This window comes from Balaenoptera physalus, assembly GCF_965194825.1.
Source record: "Balaenoptera physalus genome assembly, chromosome: 11".
NCBI classification, from domain to species: domain Eukaryota; kingdom Metazoa; phylum Chordata; class Mammalia; order Artiodactyla; family Balaenopteridae; genus Balaenoptera; species Balaenoptera physalus.
Window position 1 is genome coordinate 36259857 of NC_138896.1, and position 20166 is coordinate 36280022.

General features: G+C 39.9%; 1 protein-coding gene across 1 annotated transcript in view; it reads right to left on the minus strand.

The window, feature by feature from the left end:
* The window catches only part of DNAH8 (dynein axonemal heavy chain 8), a 333978-nt gene that overhangs the window by 48222 nt on the left and 265590 nt on the right, over nucleotides 1-20166 (minus strand). The window contains exons 83-86 of the mRNA XM_082412562.1: nucleotides 17928-18080; nucleotides 17405-17560; nucleotides 6882-6998; nucleotides 4938-5039 (exon numbers count right to left, since the gene is read on the minus strand). Of these exons, the coding sequence (XP_082268688.1) occupies nucleotides 4938-5039; nucleotides 6882-6998; nucleotides 17405-17560; nucleotides 17928-18080 (528 nt within the window). The remainder of the gene's footprint in view (nucleotides 1-4937; nucleotides 5040-6881; nucleotides 6999-17404; nucleotides 17561-17927; nucleotides 18081-20166) is intronic.

The window sequence follows — 20166 nt, forward strand, 5'->3', positions numbered from 1 at the left end:
CGAGCAGGAAAACTTCTTACAAACGTCTCCCCTCCCACCCTGAGCTGGAGAGCTCCCTCTGTTAATTAAGTTATGTCCCTGGACACAAGAACCAAATATATCCAACCATCTTACTGTTTTCCTTTAGACATCCTTTTCTCATTCCATATGAACTGATTATCTGTAAGGTAACAGTGAGAGAACAGATATATACTTGGTGTGAATAGACTTATTCTGAAGAGGAAAAAAAAAATGCTGAATACCTGTGAGCCTCATTTGAGGCAATAACTTCTGTGTCTAACGGAGTGATTTTCCCAGTAGGGAGGGAAATAATGGGATGATGGGAGGAGCAGAAATGCAGGCAGGATGTCTGAATCACTCAGAGGACTCCACGTGAAAAGAGAGGGGGATTGTGCCTTCCTTCGGTTGCTCACACTTTCTCTAGTATCTTCCTCCATATCCTTCTTCTTCCAGCTCTTTTTAGGTCCAGTGATTGCTCTGAAATACCCTGTGTACTGGTTTTCTTCATTTTTTACTCATCACAGTTCTATCCTATTCAACTCCTGTCCACAAGGCCTTGAGCTTAGAAAAGGAACGGAATGCAAAGATGAGACACACACAGTCCTTTCCTTCAAGGAGCTTGTGACATAGTAGAGAGATAAGCCAGTTACATAATAACCACAAGATAAAGTGCACTAAGGTAAGAGACAGAGGAAATAAAAATAAGCAAAGTACTAAGGAGGCTTAAAGCCAAGAAGAAAGAATAGCCAGAAGGGGGCTTCCCTGGTGGCGCAGTGGTTGAGAATCTGCCTGCCAATGCAGGGGACACGGGTTCGAGCCCTGGTCTGGGAAAATCCCACATGCCGCGGAGCAGCTAGGCCCGTGAGCCACAACTACTGAGCCTGCACGTCTGGAGCTTGTGCTCCGCAACAGGAGAGGTCGCGATAGTGAGAGGACCGCGCACCGCGATGAAGAGTGGCCCCCTCTTGCCGCAACTAGAGAAAGCCCTCGCACAGAAACAAAGACCCAACACAGCCAAAAATAAATAAATAAATAAATAAATAAATAAACAAATAATAAAAATAAAGGAATTCCTTTAAAAAAAAAAAAGAATAGCCAGATGGATGTCAGGTAAAGCTTTATCTAGGAGGTGATTTTGGAGATAAGCCTTGAAGGATAGAATTTTGACAAAGGAACTTGTGATTGGGGAGAACACACACACAAAAAAACTGATGCAAAAATGTGAGGCAGGTTGGGTAAATGATGAAATCACTGTATTTACCCTAAGGTAAATATAATGCAGTGGTAAGAGATCAGACAGAAAAAGTGAAGTGAGGTCACATTGTGGATGACTATGGATATCAGGGTGAGGACTAGTGATTAACTTAAAAAATGGGGAGCAGTTGAAAAGTCATTAAAGAAAAACAGTGCTATGATTATGGTCATTATTTATAAAGATTAGGATTTTAGTGATGTGGATGACTAGGGGGGCAAAGGCCCTGGGGTCTTCAGCACACAGACAACAAATGACCACACTGAGTTTTGTGTTGCCAGATGACATATGTGTATAAAAGGAAAATGAAGTTTCCTCTTGTTTTCCCACTACTTTATTTATAAAGTACAAAAGTATAAATTGTAAATCCACAAATAGCTAGACTCAAAAACACAAAAGTAGTTGAGTTTTACCAAATTTGGAGGACGTTTTTGGTGTAATCAAAATACAGAGTATGAAGTCTACATGGAATTACTTTGGGAGACTCTAGAAGGTACCCTACAAAAATAAGCAGTCATCCTCCAAGGACAATGAATGAGGTTCTACAATTATTGGTTTTAAGGGAGACATACCATAAGATGCTGAGAACAGAGAAAACAAATAAGGGTTCAGAGATAAGCCCCAAATTGAAAGTCATAGGGACAGAGGATCCCATCTGAAGGCACTGGTTTACAATTGAAGTGATTTTCACTCAGGCAATTCTGGATAACATGGTCGGGGTAAAGTGGCAGCAGAGGACAGGTCTTTGCCTCCCTAGTCATTCACATTCTACGCCTATTTGAAGAAATTTATTAAGCTGAATGTTTATGCTTTTCTATACTGGGCTATCTTACATATTTTTTTAAAGTAAGTTAAAAAATGTTTTTTTTATTTATTAAGCAAATACTAAGTAAAGGTCAATTCCCTTTCCTCATCTTCCTTGACCTCTCTCAGTTGACATTTCTTCTTTCTCAATACATTAAAATACTCAGGGCCTTGTCCTTAGCTTCTTTTTTTTTTCCTTCCCTTTCTCTACACTTTCTTCTTAGATGATGATCTCATCTAATATCTTGACATTAAATGCCATCTGTATAAGACAAATTCCAAATCTTTTTCTCCAGCCCTGAGCTCTCTCCTGAGCTCCACACCTGTAAATCCAACTGCCTTGTTTATCTTCATTCATTCTCTTATTCAACAAATATTTACTGAGCGCCTACTATGTGAAAGATTCCATTCCAGGTTCTGGGAATTTGGCAGTGATGTAAACAAGCAAAGTGCCTGCCCTTATGGAGCTTACAGTCTTAGACAACTGCACTTGGGTGTCCAGTAGGCATCTCAAAATTTACATGATCAAAACAGAATTCCTAATTTCTACCCCCAGCCAATAAAACTCATTCTTTCCCGGCAGTTCTTTCCCTTCTCTGTAAATAGTCCCATTCTCCATCTAGTTGCTTAGGTCAAAACTAGGAGTGATCCTTGACCACCCCCCCTTCCTTCCCCCTTCCTTCCCCATCAGCATTCTGCTGGTAGTATCTGTACAATATATCCAGAATCTAACCGCCTCTCACAGTCTCCAGTGCCAAAACTCCAATTTTAGGTACTTGTACAGTTATTCTAACACAAAGTATGCTTACTAAGACATCTTTTTTTTTTTTCCTCTTTTGAACCTCAGATACAGAGGTGAGTTTATCATACTCCTGCATTTTATTATTCTCATGACTCTAGACCCTTTTTATTTTAGTTTTCCCCTCTTCAGCCCTGATATCCACTCCCAGTCTCCTTCCTTTTGAGGGCTTCTGTTTAAAGATATTGATGTACGTCCTTGAATTCGTGTATTTATCCTTGAGAAATATACACGTACCACTTTATAGATCTCATTTTATTTTTTAAAGCTCTGCGCTCAACACTATGTTCCTAAGATCTATGCATGATGTCATATGGATCATTTCTTCCAAGCGCTGCATTGTATTCCATGATAGGCATCTATAACATTTAACTCATCTATTCCTCTGTGACAGACTCCCAGGTTGCTTTCAACTTCCCACTATCCCAAACAATACTATGAATAATATCTTTGTACATGTCCACAGACTTGTCTGAGAATTCCTCTGGGACATACACTCAAGAGTGGGATTCTGGTTCAGAGGGTAGTCATATCATACAAGCTTCTTTTTTTTTTTTTTTTAATCTTAGTTTGGCCATGCCACACGGCATGTGGGATCTTAGTTCCCCGACCAGGGATCGAACCTGCTCCCACCCTGCAGTAGAAGCGTGGAATTTTAGCCACTGGACTGCCAGGGAAGTCCCCATACATGCTTGATATGACTAAGTGTCACCAGATTGCACCCTTGAAGGGTGTGCAGTTGTATTACATGTGCTCACCCACTACTGCTTATCTATTCTCTTAGGCTTCTTATCTATTCTTTTAGGCTTATTCAGCCTCTCAGTGGATGCTGTAATGCTCTACCAGATCCTTCTCCAGGACCTAGGCACTCACTCCCCCAGCTGTCTGGAGTACTGGCTACTGAGGGCTCACAACATTGTCCCTCCCAGGAATTGCCCTGGCAGAAGGGAGCTGCCTCAACCAAGATCATGCCCTGGGGGAAGGGATGACCCACAAGCAGATCTCCATCTCAGAGTCTGTTTCTGGAGAACCCAACCTATGATGGTCGCCTGCAGCTCCACACACAATATTGCCATGACATTTTTATACATATCCATTCATGGACTTTTTCTAGAAATGTTCTGGTATGTTTACCTAGGATACTTAGTTTCAGTAAGTTTTGCCCAATTGCTTCCCCAGAGATCTGTACCAGATCTGCCTCCATACATCCTTACCAACGCTTATCATCCACCTTTCTCCACATTCAGCTTTAAGAAAAACTTGCAAATATTAGTAAGGGTTGAAAAAAAATTCAGATTTCTGGTCAACCTCCAGTTTACCAAAATACCCTCAAAGCTTATGACTTGTTGTTGAGGTCTTAATTTTGTTAACAGGGAAAAAAAAATCAAAGAATTAACAACTTAGATCCTAATATAAAGAAATCAGATAACCGTAAAGTACTCCTATATCTGATTTTTTTCCGCTCAGGTAATGTATTTTGCTTCTTTAACGTGTAAAAGTTTTAGGAATAACTTGAATCTGGTAGATGTACTTATACTATTCACCCTTGATGTGAAAGCCAGAATTGCTAAGAATAATATTCTCTAGAAAATGTTTACCCACATGATATATGCAGATTTTACTGGGCACAGAGGAAAAAATGAACACTTCATCAATTTTCAATTGTCTGTCCTAATGGAAAGAGATGAGAAAACTCAAATTTTGGCTCGTTCTCCAATCACTTATCTTGGGGCTTCAAATTGCCCTGAAGACTTGCAATCAGAGGAAAAGGCAGAGATATCATGTCCAGTATTTTTATAGGAGGGGAAGTGGGGAGAGACCGTGGACATGAGCAGCTAATCTATACAGGAGAAGATTCATAGACCATTCAGAGTTGACCTTTGTTCTGTCCTGGACCACAAGTAGATTGTTAGTTGGTTTGGTTTTGGTTTGGTTTGGTTGGCTGATTCTTTTCAGCAGCTCTGCTCTATATATTTTTTTCCCTTTAAGTTTGGCTTACCTGCTACAAACAAAAAATATTCTGTTTAATAGGAAGATGCAATGAGATGTACATCCATGCTTTTTTTTTCTAAACTGACTTACTCTAGCAAAGCAATTAAGCAGACGTTTATCAAAGTCGTCCGTGACTCTGCCCCCATATTGTACTTCTCCGATCATGTACCGAACAGTACTCCATGACACGCCCTTTATTAAAAACAGAAAAGAATTATTCATTGTCAACCCAAACAAATAGTTCTAAACATTTTGGATCTTCCTCTAAAAGAAAGGTCTGGAAAAGGAAGCACAAGCTAGACTGCATTTAAAATTACTCATTATCTTATATTAATAACTCTTTTGCTCTTACATGACTGGAACTTCTATGGTTTGTTCACCAAAGAAAAATCTACAGTACTAAACGTTGGTGAATATATTGCTCATTGATTATTTAAAATAGGGGGAAAAGAAGACTATTTTTCAATCTGTGGATGTAATTACCTGTAATACTCATTATAGTAATGCCAAGCTGTTAGAGAAGAAAAAAGTCACGTTTAGTGAAGAAAGGAGAAAAATCAAGTAATCAATGCTTTAATATGCTTTGTTAGTAATATATTTTCTGAAACAGTATAAGAACAACTAGAACATTATTCACAAGATTTTTCTACAATGCAATCCTTTCCTGTTTCATTATGTGAGCTATGACTACATCAAAGTATTTATTAATTTCCATAGCACTCTTATACTAGCAATACATTTCAGATATTAATAGTTTTTTTATTTTAAAAAATGCTTCAATACATTTGGGGTAGGAGAAGTAAGGATGCTTAATTTTTATTTACTTTCTCTTGGTTAAAATTTTATTTTTCAGCTTCATTGCCTTTCAAAGCAACTATTTCAAGGTAACTGTCATTTGTATATACCAAAATGATAAACAGTACCAGAATATGAACCCATATGATATAATTTTTCATCAAAATGTCCTACTCAATTTAATATCCCTTTGTAATTTCTAAGAAAATTATGGTTTGATTCTAGATTTCCCCCCTACCCATGTAATAATTCATCATGGTTCACTGTCATCATACTGATACTGCAGAATGTATGATTATCTTCGAGATCTACTATGAGAAGGAAGAGAGGGAGAGTCGATAGGAAACTTGTATTTATTGAGCCCTGATTATGTACCATACACTGTGCTTTCACAAATGCTAACTCATTTATTCCTCACGGAAACCATGGCCGTTTTATAGATGAGGAAACAGGCTCTGAGAGGCTCATAAAATTCCTCAAGATCATGGAAAAAACAGATTTCCAACTCCTTGCAACACTTATGTGAAAGGACAACTGGGTTTGTGTTCTTAGCTCGGTGACCTGGAGGAAGTCCATTGTCTTCTCTTGTCTAGTACCTCATCAGTAAAATGGGAATCATAGTAACACCTTGGGTATCTACCTCACTGAGTTGTGAAAATAAAAATGAGACCCTGCACATGCGAGCACTTTGAAAACTGTGAAGTGTTACACAAGGACCAGTGACCATTATTCAAATCATTGTTATTTATCTGCATAAGCTTAAGCATCTGTTAAGATGTGACTTAAGGTACAAAAGAACTTTTACATGGGCTGGGAGATATTCTCATTTCTGAGGAAGCATGAGTGAGATAAAGGAAGAAAAGTCTGATTTAAGGTATACATTCTCTTGAAGTGCACTGCGGCACTTGGATGTGACATGAAGAAGGCTGTGGTGTTTCTCAACACAATGAGTTCCTTTGTCAGGGCTCTGCCTCTGTTGTGCATGAGCTCAAGAGAGAGAGAGATGGGGTGGAGGGGGACACAAGTGTGAGATGGAGAGTCCCAGTGCGCTCCTATGGGCAGTAGGGGTGTGAGTGGAAATGGCTGGACCAGTAAACAGGTGATTGGAATGATTGGTCCCCTTTGGGAGAGCTGGGGGGAACCTCAGCAGGGCCACTGCATATCCCAGACCGGGAATGTCTGTTGAACTTTGATTTAAGGATGGCAATGAAGACAGAAAAAAGAAACAATTTCACTCACTTTCTTAATATCGCATTCATCAAGGTGATTCTGAATAAACTGAACGCTGGCTGAAAAGTCAGCAGAATTGAATTCATAAGGAATATTCCATCCTAAGGGACCAAATTTGCGTCGCTCCTTAAAAACAACAGAGAAAAGTAAGTATTGAGAGAGCTTTAAATTGTATTGCAGCTGATACCTGTTTTTATTATTAAAACATAAAGTACAGTAAAAGTAAGGCATGATATTGAAATAAGTTGACATCATAAAAGAACAGTATATGATTTTGGATATAGTAACAATTAGAGATATTACTCCTTGGTTCTAGAAGGCTTACAAGAGCAAATCTCCAAATATTTGCCAAATTGGAGTTCTTGGGTTTAAAAAGTGTAGGTCTCCATTGTCAACTCAAAAAGTGCAGTAGGTGCTCAATAAATATCTGTTGAATGAATTAATTTATTCTAAACTGGACTGTTGAAAGTTTCAAATGTTAAATGCAAGGGTTTGAATTTTAGTTTTTTAAGGTGAATGACTTAAGCACTCAAGGGCATTTAGACTCCCTGCTAGTTTCACTTTGTAATCTTGCAGTTTCAGATTTTGAAAACTAAACATTTTCTATGGTAAAACATGACATCTCTCTCTTAAAACATTCATATTGCCTTCATTTGTTCTCTCCTGTGAAACAGCGGCTGTTTCAAGTCGCCAAATTACTCATAAATAATCAAATGGGGCTCAGGCCAAATGACTCAATTGCTTTGATATTCTAGAAACCATTTTAAAGGTATGTGAGTGTTAGAACTGATATTTCCAGGCCCTCATCACCTAGCAAACAACACGGATTAACTCAAACATTACCATACTATCAGCTTTCCCTGACTCAGCACACAATCAGTCTCTCTAAGAAAGGTCCAATTATTTATTCAGGTTAGCTCCTAGACCCTTGACCCTAGTGCCTCTCCAAATGGAGAGTAGAATTCTAATACATCTATGGGAAGATGTAATTCTACTTCTCTACCTCTAAATGTATACTAACTTTTCTCTCTTTTGCCTTCCCTAACCCAACACACACACACACACACACACACACACACACACACACACACATTGTTTTCACAAGCCATTCCAATACTTCTTCTTGCAGCTGTTCCATGCTTTAGATCTTGAATAACACTACCATTTAAAGGAATCTAAATGAATTGCAGTTTGGACATATTCATGGACAAGTCAGAAAAGAAATTGAGAATGTGCAAAGCTTTAATTACTGATTTTTTAGGATATGCTTTTAAGATTTTTTTATATAAATTTTATTTATTTATTTATTTATTTTTGGCTGCGTTGGGTCTTCATCGCTGCACACGGTCTTCCTCTAGTTGCGGTGAGCAGGGACTACTCTTCTTCCTTGCGGTGCACGGCCTTCTCATTGTGGTGGCTTCTCTTGTTGCGGAGCTTGGGCTCTAGAGCACAGGCTCAGTAGTTGTGGCACACGGGCTTTGTTGCTCCACGGCATGTGGGATCTTCCTGGACCAGGGCTCGAACCCATGTCCCCTGCATTCACAGGTGGATTCTTAACCACTGCGCCACCAGGAAGTCCTCTTTTAAGATATTAAATAAAACATCAAAATTAATCTGGGTCCAGATGTCCACCCTGGGAGGTCAGACTGAGGGCAAACAACCCTTAAAAATGTCAACTACTAGCGTTATTTCTAGAGCTGTTCTTCTTTAGGTTAGGCTGTCAGGTGTTAGACATTTGCATGGCGTGACTCCCTACTCCTTAGCTAATTAGACCAAAGGTGAATAACCAGCCTAAGAAGAGCCAGCACTGTCCCTTCTCCCAGGAATTTGGACTTAGAGTTCAGAACAGGTACTCAGAGTTTGTCCTAGTCAGAGCTTAAACTAGAGAGGTTTGTAAACTCGGGAGTTGTGAAGCACCATCTTCCACCTTGAACACAGAGAAGATGAGGAGGAGCCACGGGGTCGGGAGGAGGCCTTGACAGGAGGAGACATATCTCCCATTTTTGTCTCCCCTTTTGTACCTGCGCCTCGGGAGAAGGATCATGGTTGTCTAATAAACAAACATGTGAGTTGATTATTATCAGAATGAAAGGCACTCTCTCTCACTCTCCGGAGGGTCAATTAGGAAGCTGACATGTGGTTTTGAATTTCTTGCGTGGGTCCCAAAAAGCACTGAGGTGAGCCTCCTCCAGGTTGCTCTAGGAGCAAGGGGGGCCTGGAGGGTCTATGGGGTGCTAACATGAAAATGCATTCAGCTAACACTTGAGGCTCTGGGATTTCTTCCACCTTGAGGCCTTCAAAGAGAAGAATGCTAACCACTTACAAACCAAACACAAATGTTTTCCCATTGTTTAAAAAAAGAGAATCAACTCTAAAACAGTTTTACCTCTTTTGACTTAGTTTTTAAAATTTACTGTTCAATTAGGTAGGAGACTGAATGAAGAAAAATTCTTTCTTTCCAATTACTGAAGCTGCTTAAATTGGCTCTGTGGAAACACTCCCCTTTACATGCACTGAGCAATTACAATTCAGTTGCTCCTTAAAATGTGATCTTTGAAAATTGCCCTAATGCTGAGGTTTGCTTCATTTTATATTACTTACTATCAATTTTTATTTAAAATGTTCAGTTTTTAGGTTGGTTCACTAAAGTCATAAACTGTTTAACTCCTTTTAGAAAAAAAGACAAAATATGGTGTCTTTTCTTTCATAAATGAGGTCATTTCACTTTCTTGCTATTGTTTTTTTTTTTTACTCACTGACCCCTATAAGTGACAATAAAGAAAAAAACAACCCCTAAGTATGATCTTGGAATAATATCAGGGTAGACTCAAACCACTGGGACCTAAGAACTCATTTGGCAGCTCAAAAACAGAGGACTTTGCTAGAATTTGGAATATTTGGCATATTGAATCTCTCCAATCCAATTAGTATTTTTGAAACTATAGGATGAGTCTTATGTTTAGAAAAATATTAGGATGAGTCCAATAATAGAAAAATATTAGAATCAGTGTATTTTCAAGAAGTTTTAATCTAGTTGAGAAAATAAGACAAAACAGGAAAGGACAACACAGTAGTAAATATAATTAACTGTCAAATTTTCACAGGTGATAAGCTTGAAGAAGACATTCAATCAAGGGCTCCTGGGAAGAATGAAACTGAAGCTGGTCTTTGAAAAGAAGGGAGAAAAGAATCCCGGGTTTGGCAAATGTCATGAGCAAAGACAGGAATGCAAAGTTCACGATTCGTCCAGAAGGAGGCTGCAGGACTGTGCCACTGCAGCAGAGGACAACCTCTGGTGAGTAGCTGCAACTACATCCCCACGTGATGATTCAGGGATGAAACGTAGACAGATTTGATGTCAGGAGAAAGAGCTAAAACCTGACTCAACAGAAGGGTGTTATTATCTATTATTAAGTTGGAGAGTGATGATTTTAGGAAGACTAGTCTACTCCCTACTACATTGAACCAATAAGGTTCCTTCTTTTCATTCCAAAGAATATCTAAAACACAACTACTAGTGAAATATAGAAAACTTGGAATCCTCCTTAGAACACCGAAGAGAAGCTGTTCAATGGAGTCATCATTTTAATGATGTCAAAGCTATTTCCAGTTTTACGTTAGAATCTACCTCAGTCCAATGATCCCCCCCTCCCACAGTCCAGTGAAGATTCACTTCAGTCCCATCTTCAAAGCAAAGCTCTCTTTGGAGCATCACAACCTATTTATTTAATAACTGGAGTTAACATAAGATGAAAAATGCCATCTATACTAGACAATATAAGGGAAACTTGAATAGGTAAAAATAATTAACAGAAATGGTCAGAACCACTGGGAAACACTACAGAGGTACGTGTAAAAGATCTTTTCAAAAATCTGTATCATGTTACTGTAATTATTTTGAAGAGATCTGCACTAAGAACTTTATAATCACGCCTCCCCAAAGGGAGAACTGGTATACACAGTATTAAATTTGAGGGGAGTGTTTGTCAAGGCTTAAACCTAAAAAATATGTCAGAGAAGTGAACACTTTTCTGAATAAGGAACTGTTAACAGTGGTACTCTCTGAGCCCCATAGATATGGCCATTTTTATTAAATATTAAACAAATATTTTAAGAGCCATGGGAAAATTTCCAAGTTTGCAACTGCCATTGCAGGCCCTTAGAGCTCCTAATCAAAGATTCTTGCAGTAAACCTCACAAAGTTGTGTATAAGCCATAAGAAAAGTCCCAAATGTGGGCTTCAATGTGGGTGAGCCAAGGTGCGGGGGAGAAATAGCCAAACCATGAAAAGGTCATAAAAATGACTAAAGACTCCTCCCTGAAGGGCAGTGGCTCTCTGGGAGTTATTCTCCACTCTCATTGCATATTAGCATCACTTGGGAAGTTTTTAAATGGTCTGAGCTCTTCACCCTGATGCCTCCTCCAGGGGATTCTGGGGCCCAGGCAATGGCTGAGGACCACTGCTTAAGATGCTCACGGGTCCAATGTGCTGCACTACAAGGGACAGTACATTGACTATCAATAGGAACAAAACAGGAAATGTTATCGTGACCTGCAGGAGGTGTTGGGAGGAGACTACAAATGGAATTGTTGAAGAAGAATTGTTGAATTTCAGAAGACCAAGACTTTGGAGGAAGGTATATTTAAAATTAAAATCCTGAAGGGTGAGTGTGGGCTTGCTCTGAAGGCCAGAACAGTGCTACACTGGAGTTTCTGGCAAAATGTAGAGAGAGAATATTGAGGCCAGAGGGAAGTTTCCCCCTAGAGTCATCTTCAAGAGGATGCAGGAGGACTTCCCTGGTGGTGCAGCGGTTGAGAATCCACCTGCCAATGCAGGGGACATGGGTTCGAGCCCTGGTCTGGGAGGATCCCGCATGCCGCAGAGCAACTGGGCCTGTGAGCCACAGTTACTGAGCCTGTGCTCTAGAGCCCGTGAGCCACAACTACTGAGCCCATGTGCCACAGCTGCTGAAGCCCACGCACCTAGAGCCCGTGCTCCACAACAAGAGAAGCTGCCGTGGTGAGAGGCCCGCACACTGCAGAGAAGAGTGGGCCCTGCTCGCTGCAACTAGAGAGGGCCTGCACACAGCAGCGAAGACCCAACACAGCCATAAATAAATAAATAAATAAATAAATAAATAAATAAAAGAGGATGCGGGAAACGTTCTCAGGAAGTAGTGGCCAAATAAGCGGAGGCATGCCCCATGGTGCTGGGGGTGAAAGGCTCCCATGGGGAGGGCAGGAGGGCTGGCTGGCTGAGACAGAGACATCAGCCGACTGCAGCAAGAGCGGCTGCTGCCGCAGTAACCTCCTGGCCAACGTGGATGTCAAGTTCCTGGAGGAGAGGGGAGGAAAGCCAGGGGGAGTAGGAAGCAAGCAGAGCTTAGTGCAGAAGTGGCTGGTGCAACTATGCAGGTTCCCATGGCAGCACCCAGCGCACCCCCTCCTACTGGGTAATCCTGCTCCCATCCCAAGACACCCTCCACCACTCTCCTACCCAAGAAAGTTGTCCTTGACCAGCCAAATCTATTTCCCCTTCTTATAGGAGAGGAGGGATGCTCACTTTGTCCTCTGCAACAAGAGTAGGGTCCACATAACACGTGATGCTCTTGAGCTAGGGTGAGTTGATGGCATGATGCCAAACTTTGATTCAGTAAGAGAAACACATTGGAGGGCAGGCAGGGGTTGGCTATTTTACCACTAGATCCTGCATTCTCATGTGTTATGGATTCCAGCATGAACCCCTTGTAACAGAGCAGGAACCTCTGAGGCCTTCCCAGGATAGAACACCCCACCCATGTCCTCCGCCTGCCTATTGTCTGTAGAAAAACTTCAGTCAAAGAATAAACTTAATCAGAGAGGTGAGAAAATACAAAAAGAAAAGAAAAAACAAGACAAAATAATAATGCTTTAGTCATTAAACAAAGTCAAGGACCTTTAGTTCTTCCTCAAGGACTATAGATAATATTCTGAGCCATGTCCTTTGAGCTGTCTTATAGATACTGAAACCCCCACCAGGTGGAATAGGTTAACTGTATTCTGCCCACAAGCACATAGACCCCAGACCAGCTGGAACCAAACGATTGATGATGCTGACTCCCAATTACCTCACCACCAACCAATCAGAAGAATGCCCATGAGCTGACCACGCCCTGTTCCTTGAACACTATAAGACTCCTCACTACCCCCTCCAGGGTGGTACACACAGTTTTGAGGGCATTAGCCTGCTGTGATCCCCTCTGCCTGACAAAGCAATAAAGCTATTCTTTTCTACTTCACCCAAAACTCTGTCTCCACATTTCTACTCAGCAAGAGTGAACAGAGGCTGAGTTTCAGCAACACTCTCCCCAGCCCAGAAGCTTCATATTATGTGCCATGAACCAATTTCCTCTTCTTTTTTTCAATCTCTGCAAGGAAAAAAGTATATACATCGTGTTTGTATAAATCAAGGGATATCCAGGTAAATTTGGAGGAATCAATTCATCGATTAACAAATCAGGAAAAGACCTGTATGCAGAAAACTATAAGACACTGATGAAAGAAATTAAAGATGATACAAACAGATGGAGAGATATACCATATTCTTGGATTGGAAGAATCAACATTGTGAAAACGACTATACTACCCAAAGCAATCTACAGATTCAATGCAATCCCTATCAAACTACAAATGGCATTTTTCACAGAACTGGAACAAAGAATTTCACAATTTGTATGGAAACACAAAAGACCCCGAATAGCCAAAGCAATCTTGAGAAAGAAAAACAGAGGTGGAGGAATCAGGCTCCCTGACTTCAGACTATACTACAAAGCTACAGTAATCAAGACAGTATGGTACTGGCACAAAAATAGACATATAGATCAATGGAACAGGATAGAAAGCCCAGAGACAAACCCACCTTATCTTTGATAAAGGAGGCAAGAATATACAATGGAGAAAAGACAGCCTCTTCAATAAGTGGTGCTGGGAAAACTGGACAGCTACATGTAAAAGAATTAAATTAGAACACTTCCTAACATCATACAAAAAATAAACTCAAAATGGATTAAAGACCTAAATGTAAGGTCAGACACTATAAAACTCTTAGAGGAAAACATAGGCAGAACGCTCTATGACATAAGTCACAGCAAGATCCTTTTTGACCCGTCTCCTAGAGAAATGGAAATAAAAACCAAAATAAACAAATGGGACCTAATGAAACTTACAAGCTTTTGCACAGCAAAGGAAACCATAAACAAGACGAAAAGACAACCCTCAGAATGGGAGAAAATATTTGCAAATGAAGCACCTGACAAAGGATTAATCTCTAAAATATACAAGCAGCTCAGACAGCTCAATATCAAAAAAACAAACAACCCAATCCAAAAATGGGCAGAAGACCTAAACAGACATTTCTCCAAAGAAGATATACAGATTGCCAACAAACACATGAAAGGATGCTCAACATCACTAATCATTAGAGAAATGCAAATCAAAACTACAATGAGATATCACCTCACAACGGTCAGAATGGCCATCATCCAAAAATCTACAAACAATAAATGCTGGAGAGGGTGTGGAGAAAAGGGAACCCTCTTGCACTGTTGGTGGGAATGTAAATTGATACAGCCACTATGGAGAACAGTATGGAGGCTCCTTAAAAAACTAAAAATAGAACTACCATACGACCCAGCAATCCCACTACTGGGCATATACCCTGAGAAAACCATAATTCAAAAAGAGTCATGTACCACAATGTTCATTGCAGCACTATTTACAATAGCCAGGACATGGAAGCAACCTAAATGTCCAACAACAGATGAATGGATAAAGAAGATGTGGCACATATATACAATGGAATATTACTCAGCCATAAAAAGAAACAAAACTGAGTTATTTATAGTGAGGTGGATGGACCTAGAGACTGTCATACAGAGTGAAGTCAGAAAGAGAAAAACAAATACTGTACACTAACACATATATATGGAATCTAAAAAAAAAACCAAAGGAAAGTTCTGAAGAACCTAGGGGCAGGACAGGAATAAAGACGCAGACATAGAGAATGGACTTGAGAACACGGGGAGTAGGAAGGGTAAGCTGGGACGAAGTGAGAGAGTGGCATGGACATATATACACTACCAAATGTAAAATAGATAGCTAGTGGGAAGCAGCCGCATAGCACAGGGAGATTAGCTTGGTGCTTTGTGTCCATCTAGAGGGGTGGGATAGGGAGGGTGGGAGGGAGATGCAAGAGGGAGGGGATATGGCGATATATGTATAGGTATAGCTGATTCACTTTGTTATACAGAAGAAACTAACACACCATTGTAAAGCAATTATACTCCAATAAAGGTGTTAAAAAAAAATCAGGTACTTGACTATTATATCCAACACTAGAAACATATAAGCCACAATCTGTCTATTCAGAACAGTCCTTCCTGTAACAGTTGTGTGTTAAACTCTAATGTGCACACGAATCACTTGGGCCTCTTATTACAACGCAGATTCTGATTCAGTAGTTCTGGGTGGGGCCTGAAATTCATCTCTTACAAGTCCCCAGGTGATGCAGATGGTGCTGACCCAGGACCACAAGCCCCTAAAGAATTCTGGATTTTTCTATCAAGCTGGCTTTATCCTAACCAAGAAAAGAATATGTTTAGGCAATATCACAGTAAACATTTCTGAAATTGATAAAACTAGAACCAAGGGAAAAATGTTTGAATTATTTGCACTCCTTGTATAGTTATAGAACTGGACAACAGAATGTTAGAAATGGGAAAAATCTTGAAAGATCACCTCCTTCTGCCTCTAAACACACAGATGGGGAAACAGAAGCCTCAAGAGGGACGTAACTTGACCAACCTTACGTAGCTTATTGATGTCACAACAGGTCTAAAGTCAGGCTTCCTGACTGTCCATGAAGTGCTCTTTCTAACACACTATGATTGGATTTTAAGAGATCTTCACAACCTTCTTTTTCATAGACATGCCACTGTTAGCTTCACGGCCTTAGCAGTCGAGAATTTTTTCTGTTTTAACCCAAATACAAGCCACGTTAAGTGTAAGCACACTTCGGCCCCATGACCGGCCCGTGGTCCTGTTCTTCTTTTTAGCCCTTGGATAATGGCCACTAAAAACACAGGTTGCCATGTTGACCATATGGAAAATACCCCCCAGTCATCTGTCTGTGATAAGCACAGTGGAAGAGTTGAATCATCACTACTAGGAAAAGAATCATAAAATTTATTATTTGTGAATTGGGCTTTAAATAACAGAGTTTAAAGCAATATTTGTATTAGAGTGTGATAAGGTCTAGCAAACCCAACAATTCCCAGATAAGAATATATGAAATCGGCTTCAGTGACTTTAAAGCTGTAATTTACCATCAATCCAAAGGCCACAATGGAACTTAGCAAAAATAACCACCCGCAAAGCGTTTAACCTGATTTTAAGTCTCTCAGAGTTGGGGGACAGATAAACACCAGCTGTCCCCTCTAAACAGCCCTCTCTGTTGGGCAGCATGAAACCTGGTAAAGTGGTGGCGACAAGGAACCTACGGGTAAACAAGCCCAGTATTTTCTGGGGTGGGCACCAAATTCCCCTCCACCTTTGGGCAGGGTGGGGAGAGATGAGGCCAAGCTGTGCCGGCCGCTGTGCACAGCTGAACCATGACTCCTGGTTTAAGCCAGTTGATTCATTTTGTCCTCACTCCAACCTCAGGGAAAGAAGAAACGTAAGAAAGAGTTAAAGGAGTCCCTTTATCTCTCTGTGAAATCAAGGAGTGAATCAAGTACATTAAAATTATACAGCTTTCGAATACAGAACAAAATACAAAATTCAAATATAGAACAAAGCAACAACAAAATGAAGATAATCCCATAGAGATGTTGCTGGGCAGCCATAAAATTATTAAATGACTATATAAGTACACAGTAAAAGCAAAGAGCAGACAACCTGAAGAAGACAGGTGACCCTTGTGACTCCTCTTCCCAACACCACCACTACTGTCACCGGTGGGAGGAGGGTTGAAACATACTTGTATCCAGGGCAGGCAGCATGGGGCTTGACTCCTAGATCTACTGTTTAGGAAGGAACTTAACCTCTCTGAGTCTCAATTTCCTCACTTGTAAGATGGTGATAAATCCTACATTGAAAGGTGGCTGTTAGTATTACATGAGATGGTGTACGTAACATTCCTGGCCAGCACAGGCACTTTCAAGACCAAGCTCCTATCACAGTAATCCGTTTGTTCATCCCACAGATATTTATTGAGCTCTGGCAATGCCCCAGCTGCTGCTGTCACAGGGGGAGACCCAGCAGTTACAAAAGAACAAAGTCATTGCCCTGGAGAATCTTATATTCTAGGGGCCAAGGCGGTGGGGTGGTCCGGAGGACACATAAATACATGAACAAATATGCATGTCCTGTGCCAGGTGGGGAAAAGTGCCATGAAGGAAAAAGAAAGCAAGGTGAGGCGAGCAGACAGTGCAGCAGAGAGGCAAACATGACATCATTAGCATCCTCTAAATGTGCAAACTGCTCTCAGAAGTTACCTGCACAGTGGAGTGTAAAAATGCTACAGTGTAAAGCATTGGCTTCCACATGGGTAAATTACTGATATCCAGAAGGTCTTGATTAATTCCAGCAAATGTTCTTTTCAAACCTGCGCGAACACCTTGGGGTGGCTCATTAGTGAATTTGAGAGAAGTCTGTCGTAAAAAGCAAATAGTAGTTTTGTTTCTATAAATTACTGTGAAGAATAAAATAGAAATTACAACACATCAGCCAACAATATGCTTATGGTACATAAATGAGCACCGTGTAAGCTACTTACATTGATCAGAGCTAAAACCCAATAAATTAATACTGAGTCTTATAACTCTTCTGTGGGAATCTTTACCATATAATCTTGATAATTATAGTCAAGATTTTGACGATAATGGCATAAGATTTTGCAACGCAGCCTCTACTGGACCAGAAAGCCCTGTTATGTTTGCCATCTTTCCATAACCATAACTGTGCCATCTTTATTTGTATAGCTCTCAAGGAAAAGACACTTATCTCACAGTAACAAACCTGAAGCAATGTAATGGGAAACCGATTGTGGGGCTCGGTAGTTATCCACACTCGGAAAGTATCATCGCTGGCTTCAGCGGTAGTTAATGTCTCTAGCAATTCTTCCATGAATTCTAGGCCAAGGTGACAATTCTGCAGTAATACCCAGCCACCCTGTATTCAAAAATGATTTCATATTAATTCCTTATAACTTTTTTGCTATCATTTTAATAAAACAAAACGTACAAGCAAATTTTTTAAAACTTTTGCTCAGGGCATAAGAATACTCTGTTTTGAGCACATATATTTTAATGAAATTGTTATATGTCAATACAATCTTCTTTTTTCTGTTAGTTGTAAAGCTGGTTACTTGGAATCAAGTGGGTTCAAAATGATTGTATCCTGCCACCCCTGGTTTAGAAGGGAACAAAAGTTAAAATTTGAAGTCAGACTTGTTTAAGTACAGTGTGTGCACCATCTAATGGTGGGAATGGGTATTTTGGAACTTGTAACTTAAATTGTCCTGCCTAAGGTAAATCAGAAGGGACTCACCCCGAAACCAAGTCGTCCACTGTCACAAAGAGAGATACACATTACCTCATGAAAGTTGGAGGTGTTGACGAAAATTCATTAACAATCAAGTTAGGAAGAAAAGAGAGAATTTTATTTGAGACAACTGAGGATTATAGCCTGGGAGACAGAAGCTCTGAGAACTGTCTTGCCTGTTAGAAGTCAAAGGCAGAGCCATATACATTTTCGAGACAAAGGATCATACATCAAAATGACATGCTGACAAAAATGACATGCTGACATTACACATGGGGTTCACCAAAGATACAAAGCCAGCAACAAGTCACCATGACTCCCTGCAGAGTTGGAAAAGCATGCTAATCTTTTAAGAAGTTACCTGGCTAGCGTCAGAAGAAAGGGAAAAAAAATTGATCTTTGCATTTGAGCAGGCATTCCCACCTTTGAGGAGGTCTGGTTAATGCGTGATGCAGATGCACACTGTACACTAAAAGGGGAGGGAGGAGGCCCAAATGAGCAGAGAGAGAGAATTTTATGCTTCAGTTTTCTTCTCCTGACTTAAAATACAAATTTTATTTCACCAGAGGCAATAAAATACATTTGGTGACATTTGCTACCATAATATTAATGGTATTATTATTTGTCATCACTCCTCCCAGATATTCCTGAAACCACAAAACTTTCTAAGCACTATCTAAATACTTGTTAAAACCTTCTTTAACAATGTAAGTCACATGACCGTCACAGTTCTATAAGAACACAGTTTATTAGCCAGACAATATCTTGATATACTTATATAATGAGATCAGATAAATACAGCTACAAATTATTGAGCTTAGTGCATATATAGTAAGGCCTGTATATACGCCTTCTACTGCAAGAGAAAACAGAACTCAGACTGGCTTAAGCAGCAGAGGGGACTTGTTGGTCTAGACAACTGGGGTGTCTAGACCAAGATGGACTTCATGGTTGGTTTGTGTCATCGTGGATCCAGTTACTCTCTGATTCCCTGCTCTGCATTCCACAGTGTCAGCTTTATCCTAAATCTTTCAAGTGGCAGTGTGGCTGTACCTATTCATGGGTTATTGTTATTGTTTGTTTGTTTGTTTGATAATGCCATTATTATCAATATTTATCCTACCTTAAGACACAGAACATGGAAGTTATAAAAGCTAATATTCCAAAGAAGGTTAATGTGAATGCTGTACCAAATTTAGAAGTTTCTCACTCGTGGAAACTAAAGAAATTATTTAAGGCCCAAAGTCAAACTGTCAAATCACTCAATAGAGTGAATCACTTGATCTGACTAAAAATAATTATATAAAATTTCTTCGATATATATAAATTAAATACAATATATTATTGAATTTAATTAAGCGGTAAAGATTAAGGCTTGGCGCACTTGAGAATTAATGACTAGCCTGAAACTTTGATGAACCAAGCAGAGTTTTAGCCCATTAACCCTCTCCAGTCATTAATTCCCAGGGAAAAGCTGCACCAAAGTTGCTACAGACGTTATGAGGTCAAAAGCTTAAAAATAAACCGAGATCTTATTTTATTTTTATAAATGGTGCAATTTCTTATTGCTGCTGAAATTGCTATCTACCATTTCTAGAAAATTAATGACCTGTGTATTTATTAGGTGTGATGAAAAATAGTTCTCAACATTCCATCCAGCTTGCAATTTTCAATAAAAACCATTATCAATATTTAAACATAACACCCTCAAATA